At 35.1% G+C, this 16571-nt stretch overlaps 1 protein-coding gene across 13 annotated transcripts in view; it reads right to left on the reverse strand.

Moving 5' to 3' along the window:
* Positions 1-16571, reverse strand: part of SENP6 (SUMO specific peptidase 6) — a 103001-nt gene that overhangs the window by 70893 nt on the left and 15537 nt on the right. For 5 of the 13 annotated variants that reach the window (XM_027092168.1, XM_027092157.1, XM_027092151.1 and 2 more), the window contains exons 2-5: positions 14153-14246; positions 11738-11798; positions 2610-2752; positions 1520-1615 (exon numbers count right to left, since the gene is read on the reverse strand). In XM_027092168.1, the coding sequence (XP_026947969.1) occupies positions 1520-1615; positions 2610-2752; positions 11738-11798; positions 14153-14246 (394 nt within the window). Of the gene's footprint in view, positions 1-1519; positions 1616-2609; positions 2753-11737; positions 11799-14152; positions 14247-16571 lie in introns of those variants that run through there. The other 8 variants (XM_027092214.1, XM_027092204.1, XM_027092187.1 and 5 more) reach the window with 4 other exon arrangements.

Consider the following 16571-nt stretch of genomic DNA (forward strand, 5'->3'; position numbering starts at 1 on the left):
TGTGTGTGTGTGTGTGTGTGTGTGTGTGTGTGTGTGTGTGTGTGTGTAAGAAACAGTATTTTACTAGTAAATACCACTTCCTATTAACAGAATCTAATCTTTTATACAGATGAGCAATGATACACATGGCAAGGTATAAGATGTGCCACGACCTAGAATAAAACAAAACACATACCAATTCCCAAACTGGAATCAATTTTTTAACATTACCAATGAAGAAAGGAGGGATGGGGAGAATAAGGCATAGTGTAAATAATTCTAAACTGGTAGATAACTTCTAAACCAATAATAATTTTGGTTGTAGAATATATCACTTGATTATAAATCAGTACTTCAACTTAGACCACATTTCAGAATAGCAAGTAGACAGATCTTTCTTAGCGATGAATTCTATCAATGTGATCAGTGTGTGAGAAACAGTGTGTCTATCCTTCTTCCCTCCCGCTAATTACTCTCTTTTTATTGTTTGTTCTCATATTTGTGCCACATGTAGGCCAGAAAGCTTGATTTGTAAGGCAAGCCAATTTTGTGGTATGTATAGTAATTTCTCCATCTTTTTAGTTGATTTTCTGAAATATCTTATGTCAAAACTACGAAAAATAATATATTTAAGCAAAGGAAAGGTTTTCTTATTGTTCTAAAGTATGAGAATGATATAAGGTATTTAAGTTGAAAATCTCTGTTATAGCAAATCTACATAAATAGCAAATACAGCAAGGGTAAGAGTCAAGACACATTTTCTGAATGAGTAGCAGTCTAGATCAACATTTTAAAAAATGAAGAACAACATCTAGCATATATTAAAAAAAATCTTTAAATTTTACTAGTTATAAAAATTTTATGCAACTATTCAAAATGCAAGAAATAAAGAGATAAATTATTTTTCTAATTGTTGGAGCCTAAGAATTTCTTGGTCAACTGAAACTGACGAAGAACTGAAATTCAACTGAAATTTCATAACCATCCAAAAATGGTTATGAAAAACCTCAAAAGCATTTAAAAACACCAAGCATTACACTGTTACGTTCATTATTTCAAGATTCAAGTAATACTTTCATGATCAATGAGAACACTCAAATTTATGAAAACACAAAAATTTCTCAAACATTTAAAACTAATAATGTGATTTACTTTGATGCTATGAAATCTTATAAACCTTACAAAGAAAGGTAATAACTGTAGTTTTACTCATCAGAACTAAACTACCAGCTGAAGATTTCTCTGTCAAATGTTGTAAAAATCAGGTTAATTTAACAGAAACATAATGCAATAGAATAGCTTTTACTTAAAATGTCTCTATTTACAGAATATGATTTACTCAAAAGCAGATATAAAATAAAAAAATTCTAGGACATGAATTATTTCAGAAACATGAATATCTCTTTAGAGACAATGGAAACATAATAAAGTTCCACAAATTAAGGAAAAAAAAGGTTTAAAAAAAAAAAAAAGGCAGTGAAAAACTCCTATTAAAGAGGATGGTGTATATATACTAAACAAAGGCAATAAGAATCCTTACCTTTGGGCTGCTGTTTTTACTATTGCTATCTGTGCATTAGTATGAGGAAAACGTCTTACAGTTCCAGAACATAATGATGCATTTTGTGTATTTGCACTGCGGAGTCAAGAAACAAAGAATAATTTAAACAGGGAAAAATTACGCACTTATGCAAAATAAACCCTTTAAAATCTAAGCATACACACACACAAACCTGTAACACTTAAAGAAAATTTTTTATACATAAACCCATTGACCATGTTAAACTGTCCATTAGTTTTCCACTTTCTGAATTTGTCTCTGAAATGTTTCCAATCCAGTTCATGAAAGAAGATAAAGAGTAGAACACTAGAACAGAAATCAGGAATCCTAAATGAATGTTTCATACTGTAAGAATTCCTGTAAATTAATCCCGATATATTTCTTCTTCTTATTCTCTATTTAAGACTATCTATGTACTATGAGTATACGAACTATGTACTATGAGTATACAAAAGTTTTCTTATATGCCAAAATAATACTAAATGTTAATTATAAAAAAAAATTAAAAGTGCTAAATTCTACTTTCGATTCTACCACTGACTTGAAAATTATTTAGCCTTTATGTACCTCAATTGTCTATAAACTGACAAAGTAGAAATAAAATAGTGACTTCAACCCTATTTCTGGGATATGTAACAGTCCAATTGTATCAGTAATAGTGGTTCACTATGACAACCACTAGGAAAGATGAGTTATATCTAGAAGAGAAGGGGAATTAAGAAATCTTAAAAAAAAAAGAGTCCCTCATTGAGATAATCCTGGTAAGTATCCCCTAAAGGAGACATGACCTACCTCTAATATTATAACCAAGATTTTGCTAACTTCATAAAAGCAAGCTCATCTTATGAAATATTAGTCTACTGAAATTTTTCTTTCAATATTTTAACTCCAAACCAAGAAATCACTGCAATCAAGCCTATTCCCAAGATTCAAAGCAAAGATGCCCAGTGTGTAGGATTAGATCTACTGACAAAGTGAAAAGAAAAGGTGTTAAGTTGGAGTAGCCAATTAGTTTTTGGTGTCAAACTCTTTATCTTTTCTGTAGGAATGTGTGGTGAAGTGCCTATACCTCAATTTCTTAGTGCTGCTCAACATGTTAAGTCCAAGTGGGTTGCCTTTCAAAGGTTTTAAGCTTTCAGTCCTGTTTCGTTTTGTACATGTCTTCCAGGGATCACCAGAACTAGTAGCAACAATTTCAGATTGACGATTTAACTGTAAAAACCATAAATGTTAAAGTCAATAAACAACATAATAAGATAACTTATCAACAATTATTTGAAAACCCATTTATTAAAAAAGCAATAAAAATGTACCAGATATTGGGGATGGGGGAGAAGGATGGCAGCGGCACAGATCTAAGAGTAATTCAACTGTAATACTTTTTTTTTTCCCTTAAGGACAACATAAATATGTAGGAACATGCGAGTTTATCATATTATTTCCTTTTCATTTCAATATCACCCAAGATATTTGAGAAAATTAAAAGAGAAAAACAGAAGGGATAAGGTAGAGGATCTTAAGATAGCTCCTTCCCGAAAGCAAAAAATAAACATTTCCCCTGCTTAACAGGCCTTGATGCTACCCATAGGACAGTACAACCAAATATGGCAGTAAATTGTCATTGTACAAGTACTTGGGCTTTAGCATCAAAATTTCTATATAAACACAGAAACCGAGATAATGTCTTCATATTTTCATACTTGAAAATAATAATACAAACATATCAATAACAACCACTTTGCAGAGATTACAGTATGACAACAGGATGGCTCATTCCTTGGGAAGCTCTTCTCAACAAAGAAACCTAGCTTTATTACATTCTTTGCACAAGACATTTAAAAGCTGTTTTCAGACTCTTTAAGACAAAAGTCCTCAGTTCTTAGTGGTAATTTACCCAAAACAACATTTTAAAAATCATTCTTACCTACTTTTAGTTTTGAAACAGCAGTCTAATATTTTATTTTTTACTCTTTTACAAGAAAATGTAGTCATAAGAAGATAACAACTTGGCTTTTAGCCCCACCAATTATCTCCACAGAAACCTAACAGTTCCCGAAAAACACATATCTCCCACAAAAAATGTCTTCTGGAGAAGAGCTCACTGTGCCAGCACCATTCTTGTTTTGAGGCATGTCTGTATCCCAAAACTCCAAAAAGCTGTATTTTGAAAACACTGCTTATCATTTTGAGACATTTTTTTACTTCTAAATCTTTTACAGCCATGTACTTCGGACTCCTTCATTTATGGTGATGGCAGATTAGATAATGCAGCTCAATCTTCCCTCTACTCTCTGAAAACCAGAAAAGCTGGACAAAATAGAAATTTTCTTAAAAAAAGAAAATCTGTTTGAAGCACCTGAGGGCTACCAAGGCAGTGAAGAATTAAGAATTAAGATCAGGGACAAGAAACTCAGAGATCTGAGCCCAGATTCATATTTTTCTCTGAGACACCTGTTGTCTCCAGAAGATGCAACTTCTGGAGTTGCAGAAGATGAGAGGCTGAGAGGCTAAGCTGAACTCCCAGAAGACTCAGAGAACTGGGGAGACAAAAGCAGAGTTCAACATCCACCAGGTATGGACTGCCTCATAAACACCTCAAAATCTGAATGAGGATATAGCCTATGAATAAGGGTGAATTACAACTATAAATCCAGCTTCCATTCATCTCAGCCTCCAACTCAATTAAGTCAGTTCTCCAATTTTAGAGTAAATCCAGAATTACCTGGATGGTTTGTTAAAACAAATTGCTGTGTCCAACCCTTACAGTTTACTCTGATTGAGGGGGTTTGGGATGAGCCTGAGAATATGCATTTCTAACAGGTCCCTGGGTGATGCAGATACTGCTAAAAAGGGAACTACGTTTGGAGAGCCACTGGATCGAGGTGATATGAGACTGCTAAGGCTCCTCCTGGTCACTAGCCAAAAGTAAACGTGTATCCCTACAGGAAGGGAATATTATCCTAGGCCTCAAATTATCTCTGTGATTTTTCATATGCAATATCTACCAATCATAAGCAAGCTCATAAAGATGACAATGATCAAAACCAAGAGAAACAACTGATAACAGGAACAGAACTATAGGGGATAAAGATAAGAGGGGTTATCACACTATTTCATTTCCATTAGAAAAAGAGAATACAATCACTTCTGCATTTGGTGACCCTTTTTCACAGAAACATAGTGCTATTGTAGAAAGATAACTCAGGAATCAAATAGAATTGTCTCCTAGCCAGGTAACTTTCCTTATAATCACGAGATTATTTTATGCATCAACAAAGCTATATACAAACTGCCTAGCTCTGGAACGGACAAATAGGTAGGAATTCAGTAATTATTAATTCCCACTCAAGTAGAAACACAGATATCCTCAATTAGAAAGTCCATAAATTATTTTATCATAAACAATTGGTCATTAAGCTACATTCATCTGAAATTTCAGGACATCCAGTCACTGTGACTTTGGCCTATTCCTTTGTTATTTTGCAAAAATGCCCTAAGTCAATGGTTCTCAAGATCAGCATTACCTAGAACACTTTAAAATGCAAATTATCAGGTCCCACTCCAGAATTCCTAAATCAGAGACTGTGGGAGTAAGGTCCAGCAATCTGTTTTATCAAACCTTCCAGGTGATTCTGATGTACACTAACACTGGAGAGCCAGTGCTGCACGTGATTTTGATACATGTCCTGTTAAGAATCTGGGAAGCGGGACTTCCCTGGTGGCCGCAGTGGTTAGGAATCCATCTGCCAATGCAGGGGACATGGGGTTCGAGCCCTGGTCCGGGAAGATCCCACGTGCCGCGGAGCAACTAGGCCCGTGCGCCACAACTACTAAGCCTGAGCTCTAGAGCCCGAGCCACAACTACTGAAGTCCGCGCGCCTAGAGCCCATGCTCTGCAACAAGAGAAGCCACCGCAATGAGAAGCCCACGCTCCACAACAAAGACCCAACGCGGCCAAAAATGAATAAATTTTTTAAAAAAAAGAATCTGGGAAGCAAAAGTTTCCATTAAAGACTAACCATATAATTTCATTCCTCCGTATATAGATAATTACAACTAATATTTGAGTGCTTACTATGGATAGGCATTATGCTAACTACTTTATATTCAATATCTCATTTAATCTCCATATTTTATACATTTCAGCAGTTCTTCAGATTGGGATTCAGAAACTGCACCTAAAGTATCAGGTCAATTACTTGATGCTACTGAGTGATAGGATTAACATGCTCAAATTTCCCACTTTAAGTCTCTTTCTCCAACAAAATCTCTCCACCATATACCGCCTTAAACTTTACTGAAACTCTACCCCTATGCTATTAGATCCTTGAGCTTAAAAAGCAAAGTAACTTGTCTGAACTAGTTAAAAGGATTTGAACAAAGTACTGACCTGACTCCAAAGCCTATGCTTTCCCATACTACACTGTATAAGGAATTTTTATAGTATTATTTGTAGACATATAAATTCTTAACAAGAGGCAAAACCAAACTATGTTATTCCAGATAACACTCAAAATCATTAGGATACAGAAAATCTCAAAATCAAAGGAACTGCACTAAAAATTCCTTTATATAAATGTAGAAAGCTAATCCTTCCTCTTAAGAACTGGTTAAGCCAAAATTATCTCACCCAATATATAGGCATATAATTCAGCTAATTCAACATATTTTTGATCAAGTGCTTAAACATTTCCAAATTTTCTTTTTAAGAAAGCATTTAGGCATAGCAATAGACAACCCAAAGTCCATCAATAGAGCAAGATTTGCATAAGGCAAATTCTTAAATTTCCCAATTCTGCTGCCCTAAGGTACTATCAAAAGCTACACGCACTTCAGTCAGCAATAAGACAACCAGTACTTCTGGTTTTGCAGATATCTCATGAAAACCTTTTCCTGTATTGTCAAATTCCCTTAGGAAAGGTTCCTTACTATTTGTTATACTTAGAAAGTAGCTGGGGTCGTGGGGGAGGATATCACTCCACAAGAGAATCACAGGATGTACATTTGTAAAAGATTCTCCTCTCACACAGTCATAAACCTATAGGACATAATTCCAGGTGCAAGAAAATTTAGAGATACCTGTTGAATTAAAATACAACATATAAATTATATTAGATGTGTGGCACATCTACATCTCTTTACGTAATTAATAATTTTTATTTTCTCTCATTTTATTTGTGCTCTTGGTAATCTACATCAAATTATTGGGAGAAATAAGGTGTAAACAAGTAAAAATTGAACGCTTTATGGCTAAATCACAGATTAGAGCACTACTACTACTAAAGAGAAGATGATATATTCAGTCTAAAGGCCCCTGAAAAACTTTAATTCTCCTTCCCCTCCAACCCCTTATTTAGCAGCCTAACAGAGCTTTCTAGCTAATGCAAGCACAACATCAGGAGAACTCCTGTGGACAAATGGATTAGCACAAAAAAATCACATGATTATAAAACTACAAACATGGGCCGTAACTGATGTCAGAAAAGCAACTATAAACACATCGTTATTTGAAAAGGAAAACCAGCTTACAAAGGTTCAATAACACTGCTATTTATGGAAGATTTGCTAGTGCCAAGTACTAGGTGGATTACATGTTCTCATAATTCTCACAACCATCCTATAGAGTAGATAGTTGCAAGCAGACCTAAAATCTGATATTCTGCCTAACTACTCTAATATACCAGCCATCCAAAAAAGCTATGTTGCCCTCAACTGGATATCAATCTGTACAGAAAATATTTACACAGTACAAACAATGATACAGGGGTCAGCAAACTTTCTCTGTAAAGGGTCAGACAGCAAATATTTTAGTCTTTGAGGGTCACACAGTCTCTGCTGAAACAAATCTGTTCTTATAGTACAAAAGCAGTCACAGACAATACATGAACAAATAAGCACAGTTGTTTTCTGATAAATATTTATGGATACAGATTTGAACTTCATATAATCTTCACATGTCACAAAACAGTATTCTTTTGATTTTTTTCAACCATTTAAAAAATGTAAAAACTATTCTAGTTCATAGACCATAGGTTGTGGGCCAGATTTGGCCTGTGAGCGTTGGTTTGCCAACCCTTATGTTTTAACATTAATCATTAATAACTAATAAATAACTAATAAACAGCCAGTTACCAAAATATAAGCTCCATAGGAATAAGAAACTTGTCTGTTTTGCTCTCTATCATCTAGACACTGTGCTCAATACATATTTGCTGTATGAATGTGTATCTCATTGGGACTGCTAAATGTGCAAAAGTTATCAACATGTGGTACCTTCCACCCAAACTTATCACACATGACGAAGCCAATTTAACTAAAACAAAAAAGTAGTCAGGAAATTTAGCACCTAAAATAAGAAAAGAAGATAACCTAAAAGAATCTATTAAATGATTAGACACATTAAAAACATATATTAAAGGCACTGAAATTCTTAAAAACAAAATGGAAACTGAAACAGTACAGAAAGAACTAGACACTATGAAAAACAAAATTTTGAAAGAGAACCAACAGAAGTTCTACAAATGATGTCACTGAAATTTAAAAAAGAAAGAATGGATAGATTAAATTGCATATTAGATATAGCTGAAGATAAGTTAGTGAACTGGAAGACAAAGCTGAGGAAACCATGTAGGATATGGTACAGGGATGATTTCTTTCTTTGCCCTTTATCCTTTCTTTTTTTTTCTTTTTCATATAAAATATATGTAGGACATGGAAAAAAATGATGGCCTTATCATATCTAATAAAAGTTAGTTCCAGAAAAAATGAGGAAAGGCAATATTCAGAGATAATAACTAAAATTTTTTCAGAATTAATAAAAGATACGTATCCTTTATATAAAGAGGTATAATGAAACTGCAGAAATCCAAAGGCAAAGAGATTATTCTGTGGAAGAGAAAGGGAACACTAAGACACTCTGAACCAAAATAAAGGCTTTCTCCTAATTCCATGCTCATTTTTGAATGCAAAAAAGGGACTATATTAGTTTAAACCAATGTTCCATATGGACCTACATATTACTCACAAGCCATTAAAAATCCAGGGATACTTAAAACCCTGGGATACACAAAGACTTTCTAAAGGACAACTGGGCATGGATAATTTTAAGAAAATCAACTCCTAAATCCTCAATCTCCACTTTAACACTTTCTTAAATTGATTTACTTTAAAACCCATCTGTAGGAAAGGTACATATAATATCTCCTTTCCTATCTCCACTTTCACACCAAACCTTTTTCCACTTTACAAAAGACATAATTCTCATTTATTGTACTAGAGTCTAAAATACTCCTGAAAGGAACAATTTGACATAATAGTATCTGGAATCTCTTTTGGCACATGAAACAGTAGTAGGGCTTCGTATCTTTCCCCGTTTTATATATATTTCTGTTAAAAGTGAACCACAGGTTAGGAACTGGGTGTTCTGGACCAAATTAAGATTTTCTTAATACAACAATAATGCAAAATGGAAAAGCAAAAGTAATAAAAATTTGCATTCAATGACTTTGTATCTTCTACTCCAGTTATTATCAAGAAAAGCACTGCCCCAAGGAACAAATCACATGAAAACAACTCAAAGAAAGCATTAAAAAAACAAAAACAAAAACAACAAACCCTTAAATTTGCATGCCTTTATTACAACCAGGTAAAAAAACTTAGGTCAAAACCAAGGCTGCAGGGCTTCCCTGGTGGCACAGTGGTTGAGAGTCCGCCTGCCGATGCAGGGGATGCGGGTTTGTGCCCCGGTCCAGGAAGATCCCACATGCCGCGGAGCGGCTGGGCCCGTGAGCCATGGCCGCTGAGCCTGTGCGTCTGGAGCCTGTGCTCCACAACGGGAGAGGCCACAACAGTGAGAGGCCCGCGTACCGCAAAAAAAAAAAAAAAAAAAAAAAAAAAAAACCAAGGCTACATTTTTCTGCCTAGAATTCTAAAGTGAAATGTCATCATGAAGATGCAGATTAACATGTATATATGAAATGAAAACAGAAAAAAAACCACTATTTATTATAGATAAATAATACATTTGATTTAATTGACTGGCTGTACTATGAATTGGCCTTGACAAGTAAGTTATATGTAGACATTTTCCATAGATCAAGAGAGTTAAATATGCAGTTCTTTTAAAGAAAAAACCCACAATATTTTACAAAACTATTTTTACAAAAAAAATTGGCAAAAGCCAATTAGAAATTAACAAGATTTCAATTTTTCCTATTATTTCTGAGATTATCTGGTTAAAAAATAGGAATCTAAAAGGAATTTAAAAGTAACAAGTGTAACTACTAGCCAATCATTAAGTCTTGATAAAGCCTTTTTAGTATATTTCCCCCAAATTCAGAAAGACAATAAATCCAGAGGCTGGATTACAAATTATTTTTAACTTTTAAACTTTTATTACATTGCTAGGTGATTTTCCTGCCATTTAATTCAAAAGGAAAGAACTGAATGATAATGCTATAGCAAAACTCTTTCTATATCCATCTATTTATTATATGACCAAGATTTCTCAGCACTTATATCTAAAAAAAGTTTAAAAAGAAAATCACTGTTGAAAGTTTTATTAGACCAATAAATAACATTTATTTATGGACACATGAACTAAATGAATAAGGAAGGAAAACATCAACACCATCACTTTAAGAAATACATTTCCAATATAATTCTATATAATAGGTTTAATAATTATAAATTACATGTTTATTAGTAATTATAAAGATAACTCAATCCAGCAAAAAAAATTAATACTTGCAACTTTTAGTGAAAAGATCATTTAATATTAAATTTCAGTGAATGTATATCTTTTTATTCAGTGAATATATATCTATACAGTATGATAGAGTAATTAAAAGATTTTCAATTGCATAAAAATACATCATGTGAAGTTAAAATACACATATAATGTTAAAATTTTGTGGGAAAACTGAACAGAAATATGAATTTAAGGAGAAGAAGGAAAAATATAAATTTCCACCTGTTAAAGAGGAAATGGTACCTGTATTTCTTTAAGTTTTTTTATGGAAATATAGTTGATTTACAATGTTGTTGTACATGTACTGTTAAGACAGATGATGCTGAGTATCAATTCTGAATTATCTTTAGAGATCACAGGATACATAAGTGTCACATAAGTTTTATTTTACTTTAAAAGTATCAACATTAAAAAAAAAAAGGGCATCTGCAAGCAACCCCCCTCAAGTTAAAGACCAATGTCACAGAAGATCATGATGAAAAACACCTTTTACTTTTACCTACAAAGCTCACTATATTTGTGTCCACCTGAAGAACACCTAAATAGCCCCACTCTAAGGAATCAAAATGTTAAAATAAAAGCTAGAGAAAACTGCAATGTAAAAAACCTTATAGTTTTTCAGTGTGAGTAGCCTTATAGAGAAAAACTTTAAATTCTATAAACTCCCGAAATTATGTCAAAATAGAGATGTGGGGAAAAAAAACCCCACAAAGACAGGGAGAAAAAAGTAACTTTAAAAGTCTCTAAAATACTATTCAACTGTAAGTACAGGAAATATGTAAAGAGGGTACTATGTCAGATTGGCAAAAATTCAAGTTTGACCACATACTTCCCAAAGTTAGAAGAGAAACTCTCATACAGTGCTAGCAGTTATGGCTAATGCTAATTCCTATGAATGAGGCATTTGGCAATATTTAGCAAAATAACATGTAAATCTACCTCCTGAAATAGCAACTGCAATTTTAGAAATCTATCCTACAAATACACTGTAAAGATGTGAAAAGGTATAAGCACAAGGCTTTATTAAAGCACTTCTTGGGCTTCCCTGGCAGCGCAGTGGTTGAGAGTCCGCCTGCCGTTGCAGGGGACACGGGTTCGTGCCCCAGTCCGCGAAGATCTCACATGCCGCGGAGCGGCTAGGCCCGTGAGCCATGGCCGCTGAGCCTGCGCGTCCGGAGCCTGTGCTCCGCAACGGGAGAGGCCACAACAGTGAGAGGCCCGCGTACCGCAAAAACAAACAAAAAGAAAAGGTGGGGCGAGAATATATATTTTCTTTGTGATAAATAAAATACTTCTGATGGGATAAACAAGAAACTGGGAATACCATTTGCCTTTGGGGTAGGAAAGTGGGTGGTTGGGACTTACAATCAAAAATACAAATCTTCTTTTGAAGCTTTAGTTTTTAGTATATAACCTAAAAAAATAAATAAATAGAAAGTAACACTTGCCTTTTTTCCTTTTGAGGTTTCAGAATCCTCATCTTCATCTACACTGAGTAGATTTGCCTCACTACACAGAAAATAAAGGGGAAAAAGCCTTAAGTGACAATTACAACCCATACATTAAATTCAGAAGTTTTAGCCTCTGTGCTCACCTAATATAGAGATCAGCAAACTTTTTCTGTAAAGGGCCAGAGAGTAAATATTTTAGACTTTGCAGGCCATACAGTCTTGGCAGCAACTACTCCGCTTTGCTTTGCCACTGTAGTATGAGAGTAGCCACAGACTATCTGTGTGGCTGTGTTCCAACAAAACTATAACAAAAATCCAGGGGTGGGCCAGCCTGGGCCCATGAGCCACTGTTTCCTGACCTCTGCCATTAATGAACACATAATTTTGCTTTTCTTAACTATGGATTTCATAAATAGTCACTCATTTTTCCTTTCTGTCTTGGATTTTAAATTAGGGGAAAGGGGCTGAAAAACAAAGTAGAGGGAAAGAAACATACTGGTAAGAAAACTTTAGTTAATGAAAAGAAAGTAACTGCAATGGTATTAACCCAATAAAATAGTTATACCTCTACCATTGTGGGAAATACCAACCCTTTACTGAGAATCATTGACCTGATTCTAAAAAACCGATATATCTATTAACAGTTCATGTTAATCTGAACATAGTGATAAACCAAAGAGTAAAATTCATAAGTGAAACATACAGGACAGGTAGCACCTTAAAAGACACATTTTTTTTTATATAATCATGACAAATCTTCTAACAAAGTCAAAATACACCCTTCTGAAGACAATTCTGCTAAGCTATTTTTAGTAAAATCTTAGCTATTTATAACAAAAATGTAAAATGTTTGTTTCATTATTGTTTGTATACATCCCAACTTTTTTAATGCTAAAAATTCTCTCCTGCAAACATTTTACAAAAATGCTTAAAAGGTGGGATACTGGGCTTCCCTGGTGGCGCAGTGGTTGAGAGTCCGCCTGCCGATGCAGGGGACATGGGTTCGTGCCCCGGTTCGGGAGGATCCCGCATGCCACGGAGCGGCTGGGCCCGTGAGCCATGGCCGCTGAGCCTGCGCGTCCGGAGCCTGTGCTCCTCACGGGAGAGGCCACAACAGTGAGAGGCCCGCATACCGCAAAAAAAAAAAAAGGTGGGATACTTTTTAACGTTTACAAGTGGTCTACTCAATTTCAGATTTAATTCCAATTTTTCAAAACTACATAAATAACAAATGTCTGTTATAAAATATAATCAGAAATAAAAAGAAATGAAAGAAAGAAAACCATAAAATACAAATTTTGAGTGAGAAACATACCAGTTCAAAGCTCTCCCTCAAATAAAACTTCACTTCAGTTCAACATCTCATAGGTGAAGGCACATAAAGTGGTAATGATGAACGGAGCTGTTGCCCAGACAGAAGTGAAGCACCTACAATATTTAGCCAATATACTCTGAATGACTTCTTGTGTAAAATTTCTAAAAAATATTTGCAGTTTTGGTAGAACTTTAGTGTATATATTTGTGTGTCTCTTAATTTGCTGTTTGTTCTGGCCAGTGGAAAACCAGATCAGTAAACTAAGAAACTAATATCCATGCTAAATTTGTAATACAAATCTCATAACATGCAAAAGGCTCTATTAAAACTATTTAAAAAGTTACAGCAGTCATTCCAAGTACATTAACAAAGTGTAATGAACGCTTTGCTTAACGTCTGTCTGGGTCAACACCTGTGTTTATCATTTACAGGGTTTCTGCTTTCTCTGTTAGCAATCTTAAGATGAATGTGGTGGGGGGCAGGGTGAGTCACAACTGGAAAGAAAGACACTAAACTTTCTTACAAATTTCAGGAATCGTAATGTGGGTTCATTTACTCCTGATAAATGGTGGCTTCTCAAATCACTACGTGAACAGAATGCCGTATTTTTTTATTTTTTATTTTTAAAGAACAATTTCTTTAATAGGAATCCTGTAGTATGGTCGCCTTTTTTTTTTTCTTTACTGTACGCGGGCCTCTCACTGTTGTGGTCTCTCCCGTTACGGAGCACGGGCTCCGGATGCGCAGGCTCCGCGGCATGTGGGATCTTCCCGGACCGGGGCACGAATCCGTGTCCCCTGCATCGGCAGGCGGACTCTCAACCACTGCACCACCAGGGAAGCCCAGGTCAACTTTTAATTTAAGGTTACATGTACTATATGCACATATTTATACATTTCAAAAGATGAAGAAATATAACCACAAAATTATATACCAATAAAAGAACTGCTTTTTCTTTCCTTAATGCTACTGTAAAAGAGTTCAATGTTTTCTTAAGAATACCATACTCTTAAAAATATTTCCATGGAATAAAATTGTTTATCTAATGAAAAGTTTCATTCTTATAAAACATCTGAGGGGGAAAAAAACATTCTTACTCTTTATCTGTATCTCCTTCACTTTCTTCTCCATGATCAAAGCTCCAATTCCTTTTAAAACCTCTATCTCTTTTAGATTCTGATCTAGCCAACGCTGAAATAAAAACAAACTCAGATAAGTATTCATTAATAGAGCCATTCAATACAAAATAAAATTGAGCATTTCCCAAACTCTTTGCTTAGTCAGGATTTTCTTTTAATTTGCTTGCCTTTTGATTATTTCCTCTAAAGAGAAAAAGAACACATTAAAATCTGTTTTTGCTAATTTACACTCATCCATATGTGTGAGCTTGCTACACAAAAAAAGCTCAAATCAGTAAAATATAATAAAAATGTGGATGGGGATACATGAATATGAAATACATAAAAATCAACCCTGCATCTCCACCGTATTTGATCACTGGTTCTAGAAACTAGTACCTGTTAATTTGCTTGCCTTATTTATGAGAACTAAATCCAGACCACCAGCCTTTTCTTTACCTCAGCCAATCATCTCTGCCTTTTAGCAGAAAAGAGACAAACCAAGGTTTTCTGTGTTAGCATCAGGGTGAACTCAATGTTAGAAATAACTCTCCAGATCAGAACACCAAACACGCTCACGATGAGTTTAAGAAAAATTTTAAGTGCATGCCTGAGATACCCCGAAGCCATAAACAGCTATGAAGTGGGAACCTGAGAAATAAATGAAGTTCTGAAGCTGGCATTTGTTTTTGAGCCATATGACAAAAACCTGAGGCCCAGAGGCTGGGAAGACCAGGTTTGGAGCCTCAGTAAAATGAAAGGTCAGATCATAGACCAGAAGACCTGAAGGGTGACAATCCAATTGGGTGAACTGGGTTGGGGGGCGCGGGGGGGAGAAAAAAGAATCTCACTGAAGAAAGAGACAGTAGGGATAATTATGACATCTTGCCGTTGGCTCTGGGTTTGGGGGTGAACTAATAATGACAAATAAAGTGTGTCTCTCCACCCCATGTTTAGGGAATTCCTAAACATCAGCTCACAATCACTCAGGTTTGGTACCAGAATCTTCATAACCTATGTGGCCCAGAAAAGTCCATAATTAAAAGAGTCTCATGGAAATGATGCCCAATATCACCAGATGTTAAGGAAATGCAAAGCAAAACTATAATGAGATACTATTTCACACCCGTCAGGATGGCTGTTTTTTTTAATGGAAAATAACAAGTGTTGGTGAGGATGAGGAGAAATCGGAACTCTTACGCATTGCTTGTGGGAATATAAAATGGTGCAGCCACTGTGGAAAATGTTTGGCAGCTCCTCAAAAAGTTAAACACAGAATTACCCTATGACCCAGTGATCCTAGTTCTAGATATATACCCCAAAATAACTGAGAGCATGGACTCTGACACTTGTACACCAATGTTCACAGCAGCATTATTCACAAGAGCCAGAAGGTGAAACCACCCAAATATCCATCAACAGATGAATGGATAAACAAAATGTGCTGTGTTCACACACACATACAGAGGAGTGTTATTTAGCCATAAAGAAATGAAACTCTGACACATGCTACAATATGGATGAACTCTGAAAACATTACAATGAGTGCAATAGTGGCACAGAAGGACACATATTGTATGATTCCACTTATATGAGGTAACTAGAATAGGGAAATGCAGAGAGCAAGCAGAACAGAGGTCACCAGGGACTGGAGGGAGAGGAGAATGTAGAGTTACTTTTTAATGGGTACAGAGCTTTTGTCTGGGATGATGAAAAAGTTCTGGAAATGGATAGTGGTGATGGCTGCACAACATTATGGATGTATTTAATGCCAATCTACGCTTGTACATTTATAAACAGTTAAAACAATAAATCTTACGTTACGTATATTTTTCCACAGTAAAAAACTGTTTGTAAAGGCAAAAAAACAATCACCAAAACCTCTAAATGACTAGCAGAATCAAATATAAATCTTCTCTAAAAAAAATAAAATTTCAATGCCTCAAAAAGTTTCCCAAAAAAATGAGTTCACAACCCAAAATATCATGAAACAGGAGGAAACAAGTCATCATGAGTAAATCTGAAACTTCTTTACATGTATAATGTAAATATAAGTAAGTAAATAGTAGATAACAGGAGCAAGGTGTCTCCCTTTCAGAAAAAGAAGTTATGAAAAAAAGAGAGGAAAGCTAGAATGAACTGTTCGTTCTAGTGGTGCTAGATTAGAGGAAGAGATATCAGTACCAACTTTTATTTGATACACATATAGATTAATAGATACAGACACGAATATAGATACGCTGTTCCATGGGTTAGTATACAGGGCTAAGGGTCTGTCCTCAGAAGGTGTAGAAGCAGTGATACCCCAGTAGCAACAAGCACACCTACAACCAGATCTTATTTTCTAAATACCATTCTCCAATACAAGGAGCCAGAGCTCCTAGGAAAAATGACTGAT

This window comes from Aethalodelphis obliquidens, unplaced genomic scaffold (genome assembly GCF_003676395.1).
Source record: "Aethalodelphis obliquidens isolate GAN/ISIS:26980383/991018 unplaced genomic scaffold, ASM367639v1 scaffold3, whole genome shotgun sequence".
In the NCBI taxonomy this organism is placed as follows: Eukaryota; Metazoa; Chordata; class Mammalia; order Artiodactyla; family Delphinidae; genus Aethalodelphis; species Aethalodelphis obliquidens.